At 52.5% G+C, this 23,921-nt stretch overlaps 1 protein-coding gene across 5 annotated transcripts in view; it reads right to left on the bottom strand.

Annotated features, from left to right (window-relative positions):
* Positions 1–23,921, bottom strand: part of DLG5 (discs large MAGUK scaffold protein 5) — a 108,478-nt gene that overhangs the window by 56,943 nt on the left and 27,614 nt on the right. For 2 of the 5 annotated variants that reach the window (XM_059662251.1, XM_059662255.1), the window contains exons 2-3: positions 10,636–10,764; positions 7,066–7,134 (exon numbers count right to left, since the gene is read on the bottom strand). The exons of 1 other annotated variant lie outside the window; for it this stretch is intronic. In XM_059662251.1, coding sequence (XP_059518234.1) covers positions 7,066–7,134; positions 10,636–10,764 — 198 coding nt within the window. Of the gene's footprint in view, positions 1–7,065; positions 7,135–8,932; positions 9,033–10,635; positions 10,765–23,921 lie in introns of those variants that run through there. 2 more of the 5 variants (XM_059662254.1, XM_059662252.1) reach the window with 2 other exon arrangements.

The following is a 23,921-nucleotide window of genomic DNA, read 5'->3' as shown; positions in this document are numbered from 1 at the left end:
ATGGATAAGCAGCAGCATTACGTTTCTACAATGGAATACTACTCAGCAGTAAAAGGATGGACAACTGATCAAACTACCAACATACGCAGCAGCATGGGGGGACCACGAATGCCGTGTGTGCTACGTGACAGAAGCCAGACTCGGAAGGCTACACACTACAGCAAGCGTGTCGAACTCGCGGCCGGCGGGTGTGACATGCTTGTGCTACAGGATTACATTCACGATACTCAGGACAAGGTAAAACTCTAGCAGCAGGAAGAGGTCAGTGGCTGCCAGGTGCGGGGGGTGGAAGGTGGAAGGCGAACTACAAAGCCACAGAAGGAAATGTTTCGGGTGAAGGAATTGTTCTGTATCTTCATTGAGACCATGGTTAAATGGTCATGAGTTTGTCACAACTCATTGAACTGTATGCTAAAAAGGATAAATGTTACTGCATGTAACTTATACCTTAACAAAAAAATTAAGTTAAAAAACACAACTACACCTGTGGGGCCCTAAACGGAAGCCACATCCGAGGAGTGGGGTGGCTGGGGCAGCGATGGGGACTGTGAGCCCTTCTCCGGTCACTGCAGGTCTGATAAACATCTTAAAGAACAAACAAAATAAGAGTTGTCCAACGTATTCCAGAGGGAAGGGGGCAGTGGGAAGAGATTAACCAATGAACTAATATACATACGTGCATAGCCCACGGACAGACAATAGTGGGGGAAGGCTTGGGGAGGGAGCTGGATTGGGAAGAGAGGGTTAATGGGGGAGGGGGACACCTGTAATATTTTCTACAATAAAGGTACATGTTTTTAAAAAGTGAGTTGTCCAAAAAATGCCAAATGCCACTTCTCTCTCCTATCCCAGACAGCTGTTCTTTCGGATTCAAATGCTAAACTGCCCATTCTCCCCAGCTTCACCCCTTCCTCTTTCCACGTCTGGAACCTACTTGAGATTTTCTTTTCCTTTTTAGTGTCTCAGATGGGATTCAGGGGGTAAGGGATGTGATCGCACTGAAACGGCCTCAAAAGGGGTAGAGGGAGATTCCAGGAGACCTGGCACAGGCCCTGGACTCTGGACAAGGAGCCATCACTCACTGGGCCTTGGCGTAAGGGGAGCAGCAGAACCAGAGTAGGCAGAGCCCTGTCTCCCCGCAGGAGTCCTGGCTCCTCCTCCTCGCCGCCCCAGCTGGTGTGGCCACCCCCAAAGACCACGAGGCCCTGTGAGCAGCCTGGCCGCTGGGTGGGCTTCTTGGCCACAGTCCCTTTGTCCTTGGCTCCCTCATCACCACACTCCAGCCGGCCCCAAAGGCTGCCCCTCAGTCTTACCTACAGCTGGACAGGGGGCAGCTCTGCCTCAGAGCCCTGTGCCATGGTGCCAGAGCCAAGGAGGAAGTTGGTACTGGCCAAATGTGGTCAGGTGGAGTGAGGATGCCCAGGTAAACGTTCTGGCCACCTCCAGGCCCTGGCTGTCAGGGGAGAAGCAAAGGAGCAGCAGGACGAGGTCACCACAGGCAGCAGAGAGCAAACCCAGGCCAACCTCCGCTCCAGCCAGCAGAGCCTGGGCCACGGGGGAAGCAGTCCCACACCCGGAGCCAGTGCTTCCGGAAGCATCTTAGCATCAGGAGAGAACTTGTTAGAAATGCACATTTCAGGCCCCACCCAGACCCACTGAATCAGAAACCCTGGGGTGATCCCCTCCAGGTGATTCTGATGCCTGACAAAGCTGCATTTGTGGCCCCAACATAGCTTTTCCTTCCTTGTTGTTTTTTTTTGTTGTTTTGTTTTGTTTTTAATTGACTTCAGAGAGAGGAAGAGAGAGGAAGAGAGAGATAGAAACATCAATGATGAGAGAGAATCATTGATAGGCTGCCTCCTGCACACCCCCTACTGGGGATTGTGCCCTTGACTAGAATCGCACCTGGAACCCTTCAGTCCGCAGGCTGACGCTCTATCCATTGAGCCAAACCAGGTAGGGCTTTTCCTTCCTTGTTTTACTGGCTGTCCACCAGCCACTGCACTTAAAGGCATCACCCTTTGATGAAACGCAGGGAGGACCACTTCCCTAAATATGGAACCAGGGGCATGGCCTCCTCGGTCCTGCAGCCCACAGCTCAGCTCCTCCCAGGACTCAGGGAGAGGAGGTTAGACGCCAAGCAGCAGCTGTAGCCTTGCCCAGCTCCCAGTTCTCCTCCCAGATAAGCTACTTGCTCTCAGTCCTAAACTCGGGATCTGCTTGGCAGAAACCCAAGCCCAGACACACAGAGCCGGCCTCCTGCCCCCGAAGCCATGCCCTGGACGCCCACCTGAAGGGCCCCCTCCCTGGACCTCACTCTGCAGCACTCATCAGAAACAGCTGCTCCCTCCCGGGCTGCTCCTTTGTTTCACATGGCAGAGCGACCAGTAGCCTATCTCTGCTGCCAAGGTCTGAATGTTTGTGTCCGTCCCCCCCAATTCCTATGTTGAAATCCTAACCCCGAAGGGGTGATATTAGGAGGTGAGGCCTTTTGAGGTGATTAGGTTATGAGTTTGGAGCGCTCATGAATGGGATTAATGTGTCATAAAGGAACTCCACCCCCAGAGAGAGCTCTCTCCCCACCCTGCCAGGTAGGTTCCAGCGGGAAGGTGCCACCACTGAGCCAGGCAATGAGCCCCACCAGACGCTGCAGCGGCCTTAGCACCTTGATCTTGGACCTCCCAGGCTCCAGAATGGGGAGAAATACATGCTTGTCTTTGAGCCATCCATTCTGTTAGAGCAGCCTGGATGGACTGAGACACTGGCTGGACTCTAAGGTCAGGGGCCAGGCCCCAGTGGGATCCCTACGCGACTAATGCACGCTCCAAGAGGAGAGATGCTCCTATTCCTCTGTTGAACTGAGAGAAAAACAGGCCCCTGGTTCCAAAGGACCAGAGAAGGAAGGGTCAGAGGGTGCACAGAGTCGGGGTGCAGCCCTGCCTCCACCTTCCCTGTCAACCAGAAGCTGCACTTTCAAGAAATGGTCGCTGGGACATGAAGGATGCTCTCAGGCTCCCAGCCAGAGAATTCTCTGTTCAATGAGAAATCCCTCTTGTTACTTCAATTTGTACGACATTTAAGCCTCATTTTATAAATGCCACCCAAGAATGCCTCTACTTAAAACTTCCCCAGTTACTCAAGATGAGAAATAAAAGGCACCAGGGAAGTCAGGTGCGGATGTAGGGGGAGGAAAACATGTGGAGTGTGCTATCCTGGCAGATCCCTGGGGCCTCCCCGGGGCAGGTTCCTTGGCGAAGGGCTGCAGGGGATGGGGGAGGGCCTCCAAGAAGCCTCCACACTCAGCTGATGAAAACTGCCTGGAGCTTTTTACAGAGATGGTGAAGAAGGTGCCAAAAGCTAAGGAGGAAGCCCCTATCTCTCCCAAAGCCGAAGCCAAACCAAAGGCTTTGAAGGCAAAGAAAGCAGTGCTGAAAGGCGCCCAGCCGCACAAAGAAGATCCGCACGTCACCCACCTTCTGACAGCCAAAGACACTGAGGCTCCGAAGGCAGCCAAATATCCTCAGAAAAGTGCACCCAGGAGAAACAAGCCTGCCCACTGTGCCACCATCAAATCCCCCCTGACCATCGAGTCAGCCATGGAGAAGACAGAAGACGGCAATACACCGTGTTCCTTGTGGATGTCAAGGCCAAGAAGCACCAGGTCAGACAGGCTGTGAGGAAGCTCTGTGACACCGAGGTGGCCAAGGTCAACGCCCTGATGAGGCCCGATGGCGAGAAGAAGGCATATGTTCGACTGGCTCCTGACGATGATGCTTTGGGTGTTGTCAACAAAGCTGGGATCATCTAAAATGAATCCAGCTGCCTAATTCTAAATATAAAAATTTTACACTGTAAAAAAAAAAAAAAAAAGAAAGGAAGGAAGGAAGGACCATTTGCTGGCAAAGGCAGGGTGAGGTATCAGCGGGATCAAGCTGGAGAGCCGAAACGGGACAGACCGCCTAAGGATCTACCGCCAACCAGGAGACCCGACGTTAAGAACATGTCATATACTCAAGGTTTCATCTACCAGTTTCTCTTATGCTGAATACAACTTGCCATTCTCTTCCCAAATGTCCTTTGTTAGGGAGATATACATGGAAGAGCAGAGGTGACATTTTTATTCTAAGACCTTTCTCTTGCCTTTCCTTAGGTTTGAACAGAAACAGCCAGTCTCCACCTGACCGGCCAGTGCCCCCGGGAAAGGAAGGGCTGCGGCACTGGGTGAAGGCTGAGCCAGGACGGATTCTCCAGGAGGCCCCGCAGTGGTCCCGCGGCTGACCCCACCATTCATTCCACACCCAGGGCTGGTCCACGCCAGCCCCCGCATTCCGGTTCTCTTGCCAGGGCTTAGGTTCGGCCCACCCAACCCAGACCAGGAGGGCGCCTACATGCGGGCCCACGCTCAGAGCTTCTGATACAGCAGGCAGGAGGTGGAGCCTGGCACCTGCATTTCTAACACGTGCCCGGGGGCTGCTGGTCCAGGGGCCACACTGGGTGAGCACCGGCTCGGACGTGGACAAGCGGATCAGTGAGAGGAGACTGTGCTGAGGGAGTTCTGGGGAAGGCTTCCCTGCTCATAACGAGACAACCCTCTTGTCCTCTGAGAGAACAGTTCATGCGACAGAGATGTTCTTTTAACTGCTCTATCCAGGACGGTGGCCACTAGCCACAGGTGGTCATCAGCACCTGAAATGTGGTTAGCATGACCGCTGAAACTAGAAATTTTATTTCATTTTAATTATTTTGAATTTACTGTAAAAGCCACCTATGGCCTGTGGCTCCCATAATGGACATCAGGGCCCGGGACACTGTCCCCATCAGCCTGAGGGAGAGGACACCACACCATGGATGTTCACTTCTTACTGTTCAAGGTCATGCATGTCTTTATTGTTTAAGGCGGTGTGAGTCGGTAATCCCTGTCGCTGCAGCCATGAGGACATGGAGCTGGCCACCCCAAGGGCGCGTCACCTGCATGCAGAAGAGCGAGAAGCAAACCCTGTTCTGGTGAACTGAAGAGGGCTGGACCTGAGGGATGCAGCCCGGTCTTGCGGCGTTCAAGATCTGGACACAGCACGCTCCCTGTCTGCCTGCCAACAAGATCCGGGGACACTGCTGACCCCTCCTCCCAAGGACCACCAGTGTGTGCAGAGCTAAAGGGCGGGCTACTGACAAGGCTCCTTCCAGGCATGCGGAGGTCTGGACAAACACCTCCTGCTCTAGCTCGCTGTGGTTTAAGCAAGGTCTCTCTCTGGAGCCCACTTTTAACATGCAAATGCTCCCAGAAAGGGTGCTGCGTTCAGCCTTGCAGTGTGGATGTGAAGCTGAATAAGTTAGATCACTGTACCTCGTTCCCAAGGAACAGGAAGCTGGAAAAGGGTGAAGCAGGAGAGAGGCAAGGGGTACACACTCAGGACTCAACCAGTTCACAGCTTTACAAAAGCCGCACCTCACTGCTCTCCTCATCCCGACTGCACACCCACGTGCTTCCTGACAGCCAGCCCCAAGTTCGAAATTCCGACAATCCCATCCTGCAATCAGCGTGTCTCCTGGACCCAAAGCAGGAAGGACAAAGTGATACTCAGCAGCTCTGAATTATGGTCCCAGAAGAGTCCTCCCTGAACCCTACACAGGATGAGGGAACCTGTGAGGGGCTGAATTTTGTCTTCCAAAAAGATGCTCAAGTCCTAATCCCTTGTAAATGAGAATGTGACCTCATTTGGAAGTACGGTTTTTACATATGATCAAGTTACAATGAGGTCACACTGGGCGAGTAAGGAGACCCCTAAGCCAATATGACTGGTGTCCTTTTAAGAGGAGAAATTTGGAGACACACAGAGAGAGCATCATGTGAGGATGAAGGCTTGGACAGACTGGGTGATGCATCTCCAAGCCAAGGAGCATCGAAGACTGCTAGCAGCTGCAGCAGCCAGGAGAGGCCTGGAACAGACCCTCCCCTGGACCCTTCAGAGAGGCACGGCCCTGCCAACACCACCCCTTGGTCTCAGACCTCTAGCCTCCAGAACTGTGAGAAAATCCCTCTGTCATACAAGCCACACCGTTTGTGGCACTTCCTATGGCAGCCATAGCAAATGAATACAGTACCCCCTACCGTGCCTGTCTTCCCTTCCGATCACTCTGACCTCACCTTTTGTACACTTCTGTAACTGTCTCCCCCCCCCGCCATAGACCCCAAGATGCACAAGCACGGGGACCACGCCTGTGGTCACCACCACATCCCAAACCCACTTCTGGCACCTGGAGGGGTCTCAGCTGTCGCCCAGAGAGCGCACAGCCAGGAAGGCCTGCCCCCGAGCTCTGGAATCTCTGGCGTGAGACTCCCCTCCCTGATGGAAATCTCCCCATCCGTCTGTAGGAAGGAAAACCAAATACACAGACCAGACGGTCTGTGTGAGCCCTTTCAACTAAAAAACTCCAGGAGTCACCTCACCACTGAAGGGGTCCCCACCCACCCAGACCAGCTCAGGATATCAGAAACTGCCCCCGGGGTATTAAACAGAGGGCGTGTGGCACAGGGGCGGGCACAGCGGTGTGGGACAGCGGGGGGGGGGGGGGGGGGGGGGGACTACAGCAATCTTCCTGCCAGGATGTCCTCAGTCAAGTGAAAGCACAGCCGGCCTCACGCTATGGGCTTCTGGAAACATCCATGTCAGGATGGACTGCCACTCCTGTCCCCATGGCAACAACCCTGGCAGGCTGTTCCTGCTTAAAGGACAGTCCCCAAGGGGCCAGTCTCATGGACAGGTGGCCTTGGTGGGAGATGGGGGAGCTCACTGAGAAGTCCTGTGCCCTGACAAGTGACGGAACAGCAAAACAGGTGCCTCCCCCGCCACCCACCACCCTTCGACCGCCAGAGACAGATTCCTGCCCTCTCCACGAAGAAGACTGACAAGAAAACGAAAATGGAATCAACAGAAGGTGAGCCCATGAGTAATATCCAAGGCGAGGGCCAGCTTCCCATCCCCTGGACCCGGGGCTGCCCTGGCTCGCACCCAGACCCTGGCCCGCCGGCTCTGCAGGAAGGAGGAGCCGGGAGACGGTACTCACCCACACTGCTGAGGGAGCTGCTGCTCTCGGAGTCGGAGGGCATGATGGACAAGACGCTGTAGGTGGAGCCTGGGGGCAGAAAGGGAGAGCGTTTGTTACTAACCCCAAGGGGCCTCCTGTCTATACCTCAGACCACTGCCGGACCAACTGGCCTTCAGCCATCGCCAGGCTGAGAACCGGCCCTGCACCAGGGACCAGAAACCGAATCCCAAGGGCCAGGCAGGGCAGGGGCAGTGGGCAGTGGGCAGGGACGAGTCTTTGGTGCCTCTGCCTCACCTTCCGCACCCTCAGCTCTGGAGGCTGATGTATGTGCGGGCAGCGTGGAACTTGGAATGCCGCTGGCTTCCTACTGGGACATCTGGGGAAAGGCTCAGCGAGGGAGCAGCACGCCCTGGTTAAATGCAGTGAGGATCCCCCACAGATAGGATCAATATAATTCTGGCTTCCATGCAGAGGGTAACAGCATAAATTGACCAGCGATGAACTACCTGTGGTTTTTGCCAGACTACTCTGTTCTTAGGTTCTAACTGTATTCAAGCTCAGTCCTTAATAATTTAGTCAGTGTCTAGCCCCTTATTAAAAGTTACTCATCAAGTTCAGAGCAATTACACTGTCCTCGAAGCCAGGGAGTAGCACCTTTTGTTGTTGTTTGTCAACACAATGTTATAGGCCAGTGATGGCGAGCCTTTTGAGCTCGGCGTGTCAGCATTTTGAAAAACCCTAACTTAACTCTGGTGCCGTGTCACATATAGAAATTTTTTGATATCTGCAACCATAGTAAAACAAAGATTTATATTTTTGATATTTATTTTATATATTTAAATGCCATTTAACAAATAAAAATCAACCAAAAAAATGAGTTCGCGTGTCACCTCTGATACATGTGTCATAGGTTCGCCATCACTGTTATAGACACACAACTCCTGGCCACAGACACACAACCAGTATGGTTTGGTTTGAATTCCGATATTTTCAAACAGGATATTCCACCTAGCATCAGGAAAAGCCTCAGGGTCAGGAAACCCAGCTTCTGAACTCAGCTCGTATCCGAGTGCGAGGAGCTGGGTGATGCTGAGCAAATCACGTCAGTTTCCTGAACCTCTGTCCTGGTCTGCAAGATGAAGCGTTCAGCCAGGCGGCTTACGGGGTCCTTCGCCTGCCCCACCTCAGCGATTCCACTCTCCACTGATTCATGGCAACAGAAGGAGTGCTTTGCTTAGCAAGACTATGGGCGACACAAAGTTAAGAGGGTGAACCGACTCGGAGACTAAACTGGGAGTTTCAAAAAGCACAACACGCAGAGATGGTGGGTCACTCAAAACAAGATAACGGGAGGAATGCAATGTTTTGTTCTTGGAACCAAAAGAACTCTAATGAAGAGGGGTGTGTACTGGGCATGGTGGGTGAGCCCAGGATGGGATGTGAACAAGCCTTAGGGCTTGGTGTCAGAAAGCGGCCAAGAACTAATATCTAGGGCTCCAGGACCAGAAATGTGGGGCCAGATTTAAGGGGTTCGCTCCCATCTCAATTCTGACTAGTCACCCCATACATGCAACACATCCTCAGGGGGGGAAGAAAAGAGAGATGGGAGTAGACTGAGGAGAGGGAGAGGAGGAGGCGGGGAGCAGGAGAGGCCCCAGGGGAAGGGGAAAATTGGGGTGGAGAAGAAAAAGACCACAGTGGAGGGCAGAGAGGTGGACAACCGGTGCATCTGAGCTAGCAGGTGTGCCCACACGAAAAAGAGATGAAAGGAGAGCGAAAGAAGAGAAGAAAAGGGGGACTTTGGTGATGGCAGAAACTAGAACAGCGGCCAGGAAAGACCAGTGACCTCATGATCACATTTTGTGAGAATCTCTGAAGAACCTACAGGTGTTTCGCGTGGACTGAAGAGAATGAGTTGGGGAGTGGGCCGGTGTTCTGTCTTCAAGGAGGACTGTCAGAAGGGATCCCATTTGTTCCGCATGGCCTGCCGCAGCAGCGCTGGGAACAGCAGGGAAATGAGGAGAAAGTCCCAGGTCAGGGTGGCCCAACAGTCCATGCTGCCCCCAGCACACCTAGCTGGGAATCAGCGGGGACTTGCACATCATCAGAAGGAGGCTAGAACCAGAACAGCCTATTCAGCCCTGAAATGCCCTGATCCGACTAAAAAAAACGAATAGGAATGTACAATGAAATACCTCCTGTATTTAAGTTCAACCCACACTGAATTCATTTCACTGTCCATTCAACATCTCTGCATTTTTGTTTTAAACAATGAGCATCACAAACTTCTCAAATGATCTCTCTTCCCAGGTCATAAATGTCGAGTGTTGGGTAGGGATCCATGAAACAAAGTCAGATGCAGTTCAGGCAGACCATGACATCCTCAAAGAACAAGGGGGCAACACAATGCCTATTTTTAAACACAGTCGCCATTTTCTCAATTATTTCTTTCATGTATGGGGGCAAGGAAGGCTAGCCAGCTGGTAGGCTGGTGGACTGTTTTCAAAAGACGCCAACTCAGAAAGGCAGGCATAAATAAACTCTCCCACTCACACCTCCAGGTTCTCGGAGTTCAAGCCAATCCTGCCTGCAACTTGGCGGTCAGGGCGCCAGTGCTCTGCTGGACGCTCCCTGTAGGAGCGCCTCGCTCCTTCCTCATACTGGCATCAGCAGTGCCCCATCTTCCAGTAAACAGCCCCTCCTCTTCAGATGGTCTCTCTCCTTCCCTGTGGCGAGTTTCCACTGTTAATTAAACTTGGCAGACAGCCTTCTTCCCCCCACCCCCCGCCCCATCTCCCACCCCAGCTGGGGGAGTCAACTGGCCAACCAACACATTCTGCTCCTCTCCCCTGTCCCCGAAGTCCTGCCGGAGCTCTGGGGCCTGACCCAGGGACGGTGTGACATCTCTGCCTGCATCTCTGGGCATCACCACCCCCGAGTCAGCTGGCAAGGTTCCTGGGAGCTACGGGTGGGGGGCCGGCAAGGAGCAATTAAAATTGGACAGGGCCCAGCTTTTACAATGTTCCCAGGGCCTTAGACGTCATTCGGGGTGTGGAAAGGGCCCGAAGACGACATTGTCTTGGTCATGCTTTGTCTCTGCGGCTACTGTGGTCTTAAAAGGCCTGTGTGGTCAGGACTTTTGGGAATTGGCACAGGAGTCACATGGTCTTTTTTCCAAGCCGGTGCTTCTGAGAGGCGGTGTCAAGCGTCATCTACCTCTGGGGTTTCACAATCAGATCTCGAGGCCACCAGGAGTCCTGTCTCACAGGCAGCCCCTGCCCCTCGCAGCCCCTCACTCTCAGCCATGTCCAAGACACCTGCACCCCACCTGCTCTGATGCCTACACATCCTCCACTTCCAGGAGACGCCCAGACGAAGGCGCGCCCCCTGCACTGCCCCCATGCCCACAGATAGCAGGCACTGCCCTCAGGACGTGCCCCGCAGCCTCATGCACGCCTGCGCAGAGGTCCTGCCAGGCACAGAGAAAGCTGATGATCTGGAAACGTTTCCAGCAAAGGAGAGCAGAGCAGGCGCCCCGGGGGTTCATGGCCTGGGAACCAGAGAGGGGTTCTTGACTGTCGGAGTTACCTCGGAGCCTGGCCCAAGTGCAGGTTCTACCTGGGCAGATCAGGGTGGGGTCTGAGATTCCGCATTTCTGCCAAGCCCCAGGCCAGGTCCGCAGCCGGAAAGAATGCAGGGTCCGTGGCTGGCCAGGGCCTGCAGGTGGAACGCAGACCAAGTCAAGGCGGAAGGCGTGGAGAGAGCAGCACGCTCTGGGCCAGCCTGGGCCACGCACTGTCTGCGCCCTTCCCAAGAGCACTGCGGGCCCTGCAGACTGTGTTTACTCTGTGACTCAGCCCATGGGTCACGGAGACCTCTTAGAAAGAACTTCCAGTAAAATCACATGAGCGGTCACCAGCCTGTGGGGCCCAAGAGAGACAGAAACTCGTCCCTCACACAGCGCTCCATTCACCGGGAGCCCGAGAGGCCCCGGTGACTCACGCTTTCTCCCGTGAAAGCTGCAGCGCTGAGAGACGTGTTCCAGCCGGGCGCCAGCCCAGGAGGTGCACAGAGGCTGGCCTGTCCGCTGCCCTGAGACAGCGCAGGTCCCAGGAGGATGTGCACCACCCCGCCCCAAAGCCCCTGAGAAGAAAGAGGGAGAAAGCAAGCTACCATGACCTCGGGCTCTGTGAGAGTGGGGAGGTGCTGTCTGGCCTCAGGTGGGAGTCACCACCGGGCCACCTGCCTCACCCTGGACCCTCTCCTAGCTCACACCTCAGGAACTGCAGCCGGCTCACAACCGACGGAGGGCTCACAGTCCACCTGCACGGCACTAGGCTGGGTCTGGTGGCAAGAAGAGAAGCTGGGGCTGACGAGGGTGCTCACCTGCCAGGAGACTGTACAAGTGCCTTCCCCACTCTGAGCCTGGGGCCCTCGTCTGTAAATCAAGGCGGCGATGAGTAGAAGACCGATGGGGCGCCGGCCGGCCTAGGTTCAACTCGCAACTCTGCTCCTTAGCAGCTCTGTGCCCTCAGGTAAGTCGCTCAGGCTCGCCCACCCTCCCTCCATGTGCTTATCTGTAAAATGGGATAATAGGAGTACTTACCTCATAGAGGATCAACTGCATTAATGGGCAAGGCAGGGCTTGAAACAGCTCCTGCAGAGCCAGCACTCTGTTAGCTGCTGCTATTATGGTCAAACCAGACCTTCCAACCTGTCCTCAACCCCTTGATGATCTAAGGTGAGAGCCGTACTAGCGTGACGAGGTCACACAGTTCACCATGACAACTGCTGGGCTGTCTGAGCCTCACTAACCATTAGTGCCTGGATGTGTAAGCACTGTGCAAGCTTGTCTCGGTTAGTCCCCACGCCCCAGCCCTGAGGCTGTCATTAGTCCCACTTCAGAAAGGAGGAAACTAAGAGTTAGAAAAATTAAATCACTTGCTTAAGGACATGGTAGAGCTACTGAGGGGCAAACAGGATACAAACCCAGGCAGTTTAGCCCAAAGCCTGCACTCCTGATCCCTCTCCACAAGGATGCTGCCCAGCTCTGAAGGCGGAAGAGCAGTCAGGGGAGACTTCATGGAGGAAGGGGTCTGGAGCTGGCCCTGGAGGATAGTAGACTTGGGTAACCACCTGAGAAGCCAGATCAGCCTGGAGGAGACACAGGCAGAACCTGTCACCCTGTGCAAGTGCCAAGTCTCAGAACAGGAGTGGCCCAGCCCAGGGCCTCCCAGCCTGGATTCCGCCCCTCTCCCCACAGAGTGAGCCTGTCCCCTCCCCACTCTCTTTTCCCCACCAAGAGGACACTCAGCAGGCACCGTAAGCTGAGCTGAGCATAGGAACTAAATGCGGGGAAGAGAGAGGGTGAGGAGCCATGGCTTCATGGCACTTGCCCATGCTGGGTGCAGAGACCGGCCCCAGAGTGGGGCACCCTCACTCGAGAGGACCTCGCTCGGGAGGTGCTGGGAGGGTGGGTTCCTTGGGCTGTTAAGAAGCCCCCAGGGCTCGGGGCAGCCACACTCCACCCTGGGGCCGCAGCCCCCTTTCCTTTAAAAACATGGCCCAAGGCTGCGGGTGCTGAGACCCAAACTTGGAGTCTGACAAGCCCCCGCCTTTCAGGGAGGTATGAATGACTGGCCCTGGAATGGAGTAGCCACAGAGCCTGGGGCATCAACCAAGGAAGGGCTGCTTTCATGCACCCTCTACACCCAGCTCCGGGTGGACCAATCCCCTTCTCCCTGTCGGCACAGGAGGCTGGCGACACAGCAGGGGCCTGCTGTTACCTTGGGGTCAGGCGAAGATTCACCCCCTAAGTATCAAGTCTGTAAGTTAATATTCGTTCTCCCTCACTGCAGGTGCGTACAATTTTGGAAGAATAATGAACTTGCTAAAATACCACAGTAATGATGCTTATTTCCCACTTTCTGTGGCCGTTCTGAGGACCAGTAGTCCATCTTTTAACGTGAATGGGGGTGACGAATGGAGTGTCCATGTCCCAGGTAACTGTGAGGTGTGCAAGTACAATCTGGGTGGGGCAGCATGAAGGACTGGGGACAGCAGGGCCTTGCGGACCATAGAGCCAGCACCAAGTTTAGTGAGGCGAAAAAACCTCTAGAAGTCTTTGTGTAGAGGAGAGACATGGTCTGACTTACACTCTAACAGGATCACTGGCTGTTGCTGCATTACATACTGTCCACGGGGAGAGAAGGGTGGGAGCAGGGAAACCAGCCAAACAGCAAAGACAATCGTCCAAGGGAGCTGTGCTGGCGGCCAGGCGGGTGGTGAGAGTGGAGCTGGTGGGGGGGTTGGGGCTGGGGGATGCTGCGGAGGAAAAGCAGGGAGGGTCTGCTGACAGACTCCGTGTGGAACAGGAAAGAGAGATGTTAGGATGCCTCCAAGGTCTCGGCCTGGAAATGGAAGGGTGAGCTGCTTGTCACTGAGATGGGGAACCTTCCAGGAGGAAGAGTTGGGGTGGGGTAAGGGGTCATGAGTTCATGTTTCACCAAATTAATTTGAGGTACGGACAGACACCCAAGTACAGCTGACAGATAAGCAGGTGGAGATATGGTCTGAAGTTCAGGGGTGAGGCTGGGGCTACATCTATCATTTGGGAGCTGTCAGCATATGCTCAGTATTTAAAGCAATGAGTCTTGATGGTATCACAACCCAAGGAGGGAGGATGGACAGGAAGGGCGGTGGAGGCGTCCAAGGAATAAGCTCTGAGCGCTCAGGGCTGAGGATGAAAAGAGTAATCAACACAGATGGCACAGGAGCAGGCAGTGAGGCTGCAGGGGAGCCACCTGGCCAAGTACAGGGACTGAACACAAAGGCATGTGGTCGAGGGCTTAGAGGTGGGCTGAGATGCCCAGGATGCTCAATGGTGAAGGGAAGATGGACGCACAACCCTCCCGACTTCTGATCAAACTGTACCTGCACTCCACCTACTCCCTGCACTTTCCTGGGTATCAAAGAGACTGACGGACATGATTCAGGAAGTGCTAGGGAGACCCACCAACATGCAGTACCTTCCATGCTTTGGCTCAAGTTTTTCTTGAATGTGTTACCACACTCTGACTACTCACAGCAGCTCACATGTACTGAGTACTTGTCACTATTTATGAGGATTATTTCATTTAATCCTCCTAAGAACCCTATGAGCAGCAGACTACTGACACCTTTTCTAGATGGCCAAATACAGGCCAAGTAACTTGCCCAGAACCACACAGCTGGTAAGTGGCAGGTCCAGCCTCAAACACAACTCTTATCCACTAACTCTATACTACCTCCTTTCCAACAAGAGCAGGAAAACTGAAACTCACCAATTCCTTGCGGCGCTGGACAGCAGAGGAGGCGAGCAAGCCATCCCCCTGCTCAATGACAACGTTCAGGTGAGAAGCACCTAGGAATCATGACCGATGGGTCAGTAACTCTGAGAAGCAGCTGCCAGGAAGTGGCGTATGGGCCAGCGTCGGCACTGTGGCCAAGGTTATGTTTCCCCACAGTGGAAAGGAAGAAATGGGGGAGAGCTGGGTTCCAGTCATCTCTGCCGCACCTCAGCTGCAGGCCTGTCCTCTGCTCCTGGCTTCAACCCCTCCGACCATGTCACTCCTCCGGCCATCAGCTAATCCTGGTCCACCCAGGGGAGACCAGTACAATCTCTGGAACAAACTAGATAAATATTTCCATCCTGGCTCAGAAGGCAGCAGGAAATAGAGTGAACCCATGGGGTTTGGGGAACCGGATCATGAGTCCGATGATCAGACTTCATGCGAAGAACTGCAAAAATGTCTCTCTCCCTCTGTCCTCTTCATGCCACGTCACCCTCCAAACGACCACTTTTCATTAATCTCAGATCAAGGTAAGCGGAGGAGTCAGCCAGAGGGAATGACAGCTCAGGGAACAGCCCAAGTCTCAGGGCAAGAGCTGGAAAGGCCACAAGGACATGACCACCCAGGCTGGACAGGCCAGGGACACTGAGTCCACAAAGGCCAAAGAGGGGAACTACAAAGGAAAGGTCTTATCTTCATCAGCCACTGTTTGATGCCCCATCTTCCTCCACCAGCATCAACACCACCCTCCTTATCTGCCTTGGGTGGTGCCTGGAAGATTACTGATCACCACGGCAACTCAGCCTGGGTCTCTAAGACTCTGAGATCATGAACAAGCGCTCACTTCCCCCCACACTGCCCCAATATTCCTGCTGAGTCTGAACCCACCGAGGAGACCCCTGCCACAGGGCGGGAGGTACAAAGTGACTCTGCACAGGGAGAGGGCACAGGATCAGGAGCTGGATGGACCTGGCTCTTCCTGGTTTGGCTATTAATGGGTGACCAGGGGGACAAATCATTTTCCTGAGCCTCAGCTTCCATATCTGTACACTAGGGCTATAAGAAGTATTTATCTGTAGTTCACAGATTGTTGTGTCAAGCAAATAGTAACAGATGTTGAACCTGCATTTTAACTGTGAAGGAACTGCTCACGAACGTTCTTTTCTAAGCGGTTCAGGAGACCCGAGTCTCACTGTTCCCTGACAGCTCTACACCTTTCCCCGCTTCCTTCATTCCTCCACTCTTTACTGCTCATCTCTTCTCTTCCCAAAATTCCATTTACTTTTTTTTCTACTCTTACTAAAACACAAACAACACCCACAAGGAAATGAGTAATAAAGGAAGGCCTTTGTTAAGATTCCCATATTACACAAAGTGATCTACAGACTCAATGCAATCCCTATCAAAATCCCAATGACGTGTTTTGCAGTAATAGAAAAGCCCATCTTAATTTTAATATGGAATCCCAAGGAGTCCCAAATAGATGAAACAACCTTAGAAATAAAGAAGTAAAGACAGAAAACTCACACTTCCTGATTTCAAAACTTACTGCAAAGGTATAATAATCAAAACAGTGTGATGCTGACATAAAGACAGACATATAGACCACTGAAACTGAATAAAGAGACCAGAAATAAACCTTTGCATATCAGAGGTGGGAAACCTTTTTTCTACCAAGGTCTATTGGATGTTTATAACACCATCCGAGGGCCATACAAAATTATCAACTTAAAAAATAGCCTGCTAAGGAAGGCCGGGGAGGGTGGGAGGGCAGGAGGGGGGGTGGGGTGGGGGGTAAGAGATCAACCGAAGGACTTGTATGCATGCATATAAGCATAACCAATGGACATAAGACACTGGGGGGTAGGGGAGGCCAGGGGATTGTCAAGGGTGGGGGGAATAAAAGGAGACATATGTAATACTCTTTGTAATACTTTAAGCAATAAAAAAAAAAAATAGCCTGCTATATTTGGTCAAACATTTAATTAACTCACCCCTAATGCCGGACGTTCCCCACCCCTGGCATAGATGGTGAAATAATTTTTGACAGGTGCCAAGACCGTTCAATGAGGAAAGGACAGTCTTTTCAAGAAATGATGCTGGGAAAACTGTATATCTACATGCAAAAGAATGATTTTGGACCCTTATCTAATACCACTTATAAAAATTAACTCAAAGTGAATCAAAGTCTTAAAGATAAGAGCTAAAACTATCAAACTCTTAGGAAAAATACAGGGCAAAAGCTTCATGTCATTGAATGGCAATGATCTCTCGGGGGGGTTTTTTGTTGTTTTTTTTAAAATATATTTTATTGATTTTCCACAGAGAGGAAGGGAGAGGGACAGAGAGCTAGAAACATCGATGAGAGGGAAACATTGATCAGCTGCCTTCTGCACACCCCCAACTGGGGATGTGCCCGCAACCAAGGTACATGCCCTTGACTGGAATCGAACCTGGGACCCCCTAGTCCACAGGCCGACGCTCTATCCACTGAGCCAAACCGGTCAGGGCTGATCTCTTCGTTTTGACACTAAAACATATTGGGCTTTATTAAAATTTTTTAATTTGGACATCAAAAGACACTATCAACAGTAAAGAGGCAACACACAGAATAGGAGAAAATATTTAAATCACAAATTGATAAAGGGTGTAGACAACTCCTAAAACTCAGCAACAAAAAACAACCTGATTCAAAAATAAGCAAATAACTTGAATAAGTTATATTTCTCCAGAGAAAGTAAACAGTCAATAAGCACATGAAAAGATGTTCAACATCACCAGTCATTAGAGAAATGCAGATCAAAACCACAATGAGATACTACCTCATACCTTTTAGGAAAAAAACACAGAAAACAACAAATGTTGGTGAGAATGTGGAGAAATTGGAACTCTTGTGCACTATTGGTGAGAATGCAAAAATGGTATAGCCACTTTGAAAACTAACATGGTGGTTTCCCAAAAAAATTAAAAACAGTATTACCATATGATCTAATAAATCTACTTCCTGGCATTTACAAAATAATAATAATAATAATAACAACAACAACAATAATAATAATAATAAACGCTGAAAGCAGCATCTCAAAGGAATAGAGGAGGAGATGAGAGAAGTATTTCAAATACACAAAGGGGAGTGCGTCTTTCACACAGAGGCAGCCCTCAGGAGAGAAAGCTGATCTTAAGTAACAAGAGAAAATATTTTACTATTTTGTGCAAGGAGAAAAACGCAAAAGCCATAACCACAGAGTACAGCACCAGCCCCCAAGCTCCCAGTGTCCTCCTAGCTCCCGTCTCTGGCCTTCGGCAGGTAGCCCCGACAGCACACATGCCCAGTCTCCTCCCGGGAGACCCCACGCCTGCAGTGTGCTTGCTCTCCCCAGGCCCAGCTTAGTTAAGGCGTGAAGAGCAAGTGTTGGCTCCATGTTTTCCAGCTACTCTTCAGCCTCCTCAGAGAGTAAGGCCTACACCGCCCAGCCCTAATGTTCCACAACTGAGCCGAGTCACACCAGGAGGTGTGGGACTTGGGCAACTTCGGCACGCCGCGCCATTTCAGAACCGCGCATAACAGAAATGACTGCTGTGAAGGGTTGCATTGCACCCCCTCCAAATTCTGTGTTCAAGTCCTAACCCCCAGTAACTTGCTCTTGTTACTTAAGAGCATGTGACTATTTTGGAGGTAGGGTCTTACGAGAGGTGATTAAGTTAATATGAGGTCAGTAGGGTTGGCCCTAATCCTTATAAGAAGAGGAAGTTTGGACAAAGACGTACGTGTGCACACACAGGAAAGACCAAGTGAGGACACAGAGAGAAGAGAACCATCTATAAGTGAAGGAGAGAGGCCTCAGAAGACCCCAACCTGCTCACACCTAGATCTCTGACTTCTAGCCTCCAGGACTGGGAGACAGTAAACGCGGCTGTTTGAGAGGTCCCCCCCCCCCCCCCCCCCGCTCCCCGCGCACACACACAGGCTATGGTCCTTGTTGCAGCAGCCCTGCCAACGAATACAGTTGCTACTGTGCCAGGCTCTGTGCAGCCCTTTCCCACTGGGGATGATGAGAGCCTTGAAAAACCATCAAATGAGCGGGTGTTCTTACTTACAACTCCCCGCACTTCAGCAAAGAGGTACTTCCATTAGCCCCAACTTACAACGGCCCTGAAGTTCAGAGAGGTGAGGGAACTAGCCCTGGACCGATCAGCTACACCTGAAGTCAGATGCACCCTGCACCTTTAACTACTTCTGAGCTGCCTCTAAGCCAAACTGCTCCCTCTGCCCACTCTTCACCCACCCAGAAGCCACGGTATGATCCCCAGGACGGCCCTGCCCACCAGATGACCACTGTCCGAGGCCACTATGCCTTCTCCCCAGCCTCGGGCCCCTGGTAGACACATAAGAGAACTCAGGTTTCTATCATGTATAGTTCTGGAATCTTTTCCTTCCTTTTTTTTTTTTTTTTTTTTGGTCCTTTAAAATGAGCACTACTTTGATCATTAGAAAAAAATTATTCTTAAGGAAAAAAGTTAACATGGTTAAGGAATTCTATCAAATCTTCAGCCTGTGTGCAAATAAGTGATCAAGGGAATCTATTTGGACAGACTATTAAGATTTTTTTTAAAAAAAATATAAGCCTTGTCAGTGTTGCATCACCTGGTATGCGAGAAGGGACTTACGGGGGCAGAAGTACCATCCCAGCCAGGCCCTCTCCAGAAAATATGTATTTTAAAAGCTTGTTCCATTTCATCCCATTTCAGAAAAACAAGAGGAAACCTTGGGGGACAGATGAGCATGCTCCGAGGCGACATGCAGCATAGGCAGGGGCACGGCTAGTCAGTGATTTTCATCTGAATTCGGATTTCTATTGATGGACGGGACTCCGACACGGAGCTACCCCAGGCCTGCAGCCCAACAAAGCGCCAATCTTCATATTTCCTGGGCCTGCTGGCCCCCAACTTCCTTGTTTAAACGGAAACTGTCAGACAGGATTTTGTGCAAACATGCGCTTTCCTTGGGGGCAAACATTCTGAGTCTCCAACTTGTTCTTTCATTTTCTAAGCTTTCTGTCCATGGCAACTACTTCAAAGATGAGAGACACGGGTGGGGAGGGAGGGCTGCTGGGAGCACCAGAGAACAGAGCAAACCGAATGCCTAGGAGGCAAAATGCAGCAGGAGCCTCTTTGTCCAGCCCTAAGGGGTCAAGCTCAGAGAAATGACCTCAGAAGGGTCCACTGGGAAGCAACCGCTGCCCCTTCTCCTGCAGCTCCTGCCCGGATGCCCCAAGCTGTTAGCACACCTTCCCTCCACATGACCTGCAGGTCCTGCCGAGGGAAATGGTATCTGCAGCTGTTCTAACCCCGCCTGACCCACCATATCCAGCATAAAACCACAGCAAATGTGGGAGGCAGGAAAGAACCAAGAGTTGCAAAATTCAGATCCAAGGTGGGGGGGTAGGGACACAAAACCATGATGACAGAGGAAAGAATTCCCATATGAAGGGATTAGATGAGGGGGCTAAAAGAATTACTAATATTCACTGGGCAAAATTGTTGGACATAGTTTTAGTTAATGACACTGATTCTTCTGGAACCATTTTAAAGGGCCAGCCACTTTTTCATTCTAAGATCATTCACTGGAGCCTCTTAAAACAGTCTCAAAAGACATATGTCTGTGCCCAAATCCACCTTTACACCACGAGTGTGTCAAGCAAATGAAATTCTGAGGCAAAGACATCTAGGACCATCCCAGCCCCTGTTTCTAAATGTGTCCTCCTCTCAAGTTCCATGCGTTAAACTTAATTAAACCAAGTCACCTAATATTTACCCAGTTCCTTTGAGGTGTATGGTCTCTTACAATGTGTGGTACATTTGGGGTTTGTGTTTGGACTCCCTCAAGATAACTAAGGAAGAATTGCCACAATGGAAACATTCGAATCTCCCAAAGTCTCACTTACCCCTGTTTGCATCTCAAGGAGACCTGGTGAAAAACCAGCCACACAGCCCGGCCAGTGTGGCTCCGTGGTTGAGCATCAACCTATGCACCTGGAGGTCACGGTTTGGTTCCTGGTCAGGGCATATGCCCAGTTGCAGGCTCGATCCCCAGTGTGGGGTGTGCAGGAGGCAGCAGCCCATCAATGATTCTCTCTCATCATTGATGTTTCTATCTCCCTCTCCCTCTCCCTTCCTCTCTGAAATCAGTAAAAATCTATATATATAAAAGCCTAAGCGACCATTATGACCGAATGACCAGTCACTATGACATGCACTGACGACCAGGGGGCACGCGCTCAACGCAGGAGCTGCCCCCTGGTGGTCAGTGCACTCCCACAGCCAACCTCCCTCGGTTCCCCCCCCCCCCCCCCGCACCCACCAGCAGGCCGGCCCCGAGACTGCCTGATCGAAGCCAGGCCCCGGGCTGGGACGGGGAACCACAGGTGGGTAGCGGTAGATGCGGCCCCTTTTCCAGGGGAGCCGAGGGCTGGTGGCCAACCTTCTGCACCCCACCCCTCCCCCTGGCTGGCAGGCCCAAACTGACCCAGCCCTGATTGGCCCTGATCACTGGCCAGGCCTAGGGACCCCACCCGTGCACGAATTTCATGCACCGGGCCTCTAGTATATTATAAAAACAAAACAGCCATGCAGAAGTGCTACATCCCACCGGTACCCTCCCAGGCCTAGGCCAAGCAGAGAACCAACAAAGCTTCTTGACACAGGCACAACAAAAACATAGAAAACACTGCCTTCAAGGGCAACCAAAGGGCAGAGGAGCATTCCCTGCACGTCTGTGCCCCATATCATCAAGAAAACGGGGTCTGCTGCAGGCCTCCAAGCTCCCTGGGCCCTGCCGGCCTGGAAGGCCTGCCTGTGCAGCCACCTCGCCCATGCTGACAGCCGCTCTGTCCACCGGCTCACCACAAAGGCCACTTGTTTCCCATGAGTGCCCAGAACACTGGCTCAACCAGTTAGCCCAGTTGGGGGACTGTGGTCCAGGCGGATGGGCAGTGACAAGGGCTAGCTGTGACCTCAGCAGACAATTAGCAAAGCAGTATCGAGTTACCAAGCTTCGCAGGTCACCTGCCAGGCTGGGAGATTGTGTAGGATTCACCTTCCAGACCCAGGAAGGGGTCGGACAGGGTCAGTTGCAGGCTACTGCATCCTCTACACTAAGCATTGTATCCTCTGACACTTGGGGGCAGGAGAAGGAAGGTAGTCACATGAATGAGTCTAGAACTGGTCACAGGAGTAACCTGGCCAGGTTTGGGGTACATGGGGTATGGCGTTAGCCCTCTGAGGGGGGAGTGTGTGGGGACATGGTTCAGTGGACACATGATGGCAAGAAGCACCCAGTGGGTGGGGCGCCAAAGATAAGGAACACCTTCAAAGAGCAAGAATACCCAAAACCCAAGAGCATCACTGAGACCTGCTGAAAGCCAGTCCCACCTCTCCCAGCTGTTCTTTCTAATGGCGCCTGAACCACCACGTTCAGCACAGAACCGCAATTAATGTGAGAGCAGGAAAGAACCAAGAGTTGCACACACCCCCCCAAAAAAAAGTCTGGAAAACAGACTGCTGCCTTTGCATGTCCAAAGGGTGATGATGAGAAAAGGGGACCTTATAGACAGATTAGGGTCAAATCACCAAGGCTAACAACTGGCAGGATTCACTGATGAGACAGGCGAGCAGCTTCTCAAAGCAGGTGCCCCACCACTGCAGCAGCCGACCACCACTCAGGTGCCAACGTCCACCTGACCGAGTCCCCACCTTCTCATACTCGTCACTTCTCTCTACTGCCACCATCCCAGTGACACCTCATAGCTCAACTGTTTCATTCACTTCCTAATTCTGCTCGGGTCTCTGGGGCCCCAGCTCAGCCACCTACCACCTTGGACAAAGTACAGAAACCTCTCTCACCTCCGCTCCTCATCTGCAATGGCTCAGAATGACTAAGTGAGCGACAAATGTCAGGTATCTCAGCATCGGTTGTTCCAGCTTCTGGAATGTCACTGAGCCCCACCTCCCAAGAGCGCTCCCCAGGGCCCAGCTCTGCGCCATCTCCAAGCACCCGGGAATCCCAGGCTACACGGTCAAGCCTGTCGGAGGCTGACATTTAAGGGTCTTAGAGGGCGGGGCCCAGCCAGTCTGCATCCTCCCACTGCCCCCTACCTCCACCCAGGCCTCCCAGCAGGCTAAAAGGATGAGTACTCCTCACTCCCTGTCCATGCCCACATGTTCCCATCTCCACCATCACCACCACCTCCACCAAGGTCCTAGCCATCCCTCCAGGCCCAGCTTTAAATGGAACCTCTCCAAGGAGCATTCCACATCCCTCCAGCAGGAAATGACCTGTTACCATCACCCTGCCTGCCCCTCCCTATGGTTCTGACTGTAGACACAGGCCTGGCTTTACCTATGAGATGGGACCAGGGCCGGTGTCCTGCACTCGAGCTACAGTCCCCCATGCCTAGCTTCACATTTGGCGATCGCCGCCTTAAAATTCTCAATGACTTATGACAAGGGGCCCCACATTTTCACTTTGCAATGGGCCACACATAACGTCTTCAGTCCTGCTGAGGGCTTCTCAAGGGCAAGGCTTCATTTATCTCTCTGCGTGGCCCACAGCAGCAGCCTCTGTGACAGCGGGGATTCCATGTGGAGGAAGGAGGTGAAGATCTAAGCATCTGCTCAATGTAAGCAGTTAACAGAGGTCCCACCACCTCAGCCACTCACCTTTCTCCCTGCCTCCTACACACACACACACAGAGAGAGAGAGAGAGAGAGAGAGAGAGAGAGAGAGAGAGAGAGAGAGAGAGAGAGAGACAGACAGACAGAGACAGAGACAGCAGAGAGCAGCGATGCAGAGAGCAGCGATGCACCTCAGGTCGTTCCCTATACCCACATTCCCCTCTGGTTCACACTCATATCAAGAAAAAGGCCGTGGACAAGCCTGAAAACGCTGAACCTCCGAGGGCTGTAGGATGCAGGGACACCGACTGCGAGTCATTGGCTTTGCTGCTGCTGGTGGCTGTGTAACCCTGACCACGTCCCTAGCATGAGGCCTGGAAAGGGAGAGCCCTCAGGGACAGGCCCTCTCCACCTTTCCTGCCCCTGCCCCTCCTTCAGACCTGGTCCCAGCCCTGCCCCCACCTGCAGCCTGGCTCAAGCGACTTGGGCCCACAGTGACCACCTCTGCTCTCACAGTCCACATCTGTGGTGCCCACAGGCCCAGCCTCAGGAGGACAGAGACACCCAGAGGCCTGACACAGCCTTAGGAGCCAGGGATGGCAGCCACTTCCCCGGGACACCCCACTAATGGGATTGCATCCAACCCTGGCTCAGACCTACACAGCACATCTGACACATGCCCTCGATCCCTCCCTACCCCATGACCCATAAGCAGCCTCCTGGCACCGGCACACAGCAATAAGCCAAAGCAACTTGCGAGGAAAACACTCCCTGGCCACACAAAACAAATGCACTTGTCCCATTAGAGGAGTGAGTGTGAAAAGATAAATATATAGAACATAGTAGACTCCTCCTGCTCCAACTGACTTG

The sequence above is a fragment of the Myotis daubentonii genome, chromosome 13, assembly GCF_963259705.1.
Source record: "Myotis daubentonii chromosome 13, mMyoDau2.1, whole genome shotgun sequence".
In the NCBI taxonomy this organism is placed as follows: Eukaryota; Metazoa; Chordata; class Mammalia; order Chiroptera; family Vespertilionidae; genus Myotis; species Myotis daubentonii.
Note: the sequence above shows the minus strand (reverse complement) of the source record. Positions and strands in the feature narration are given on the sequence as shown.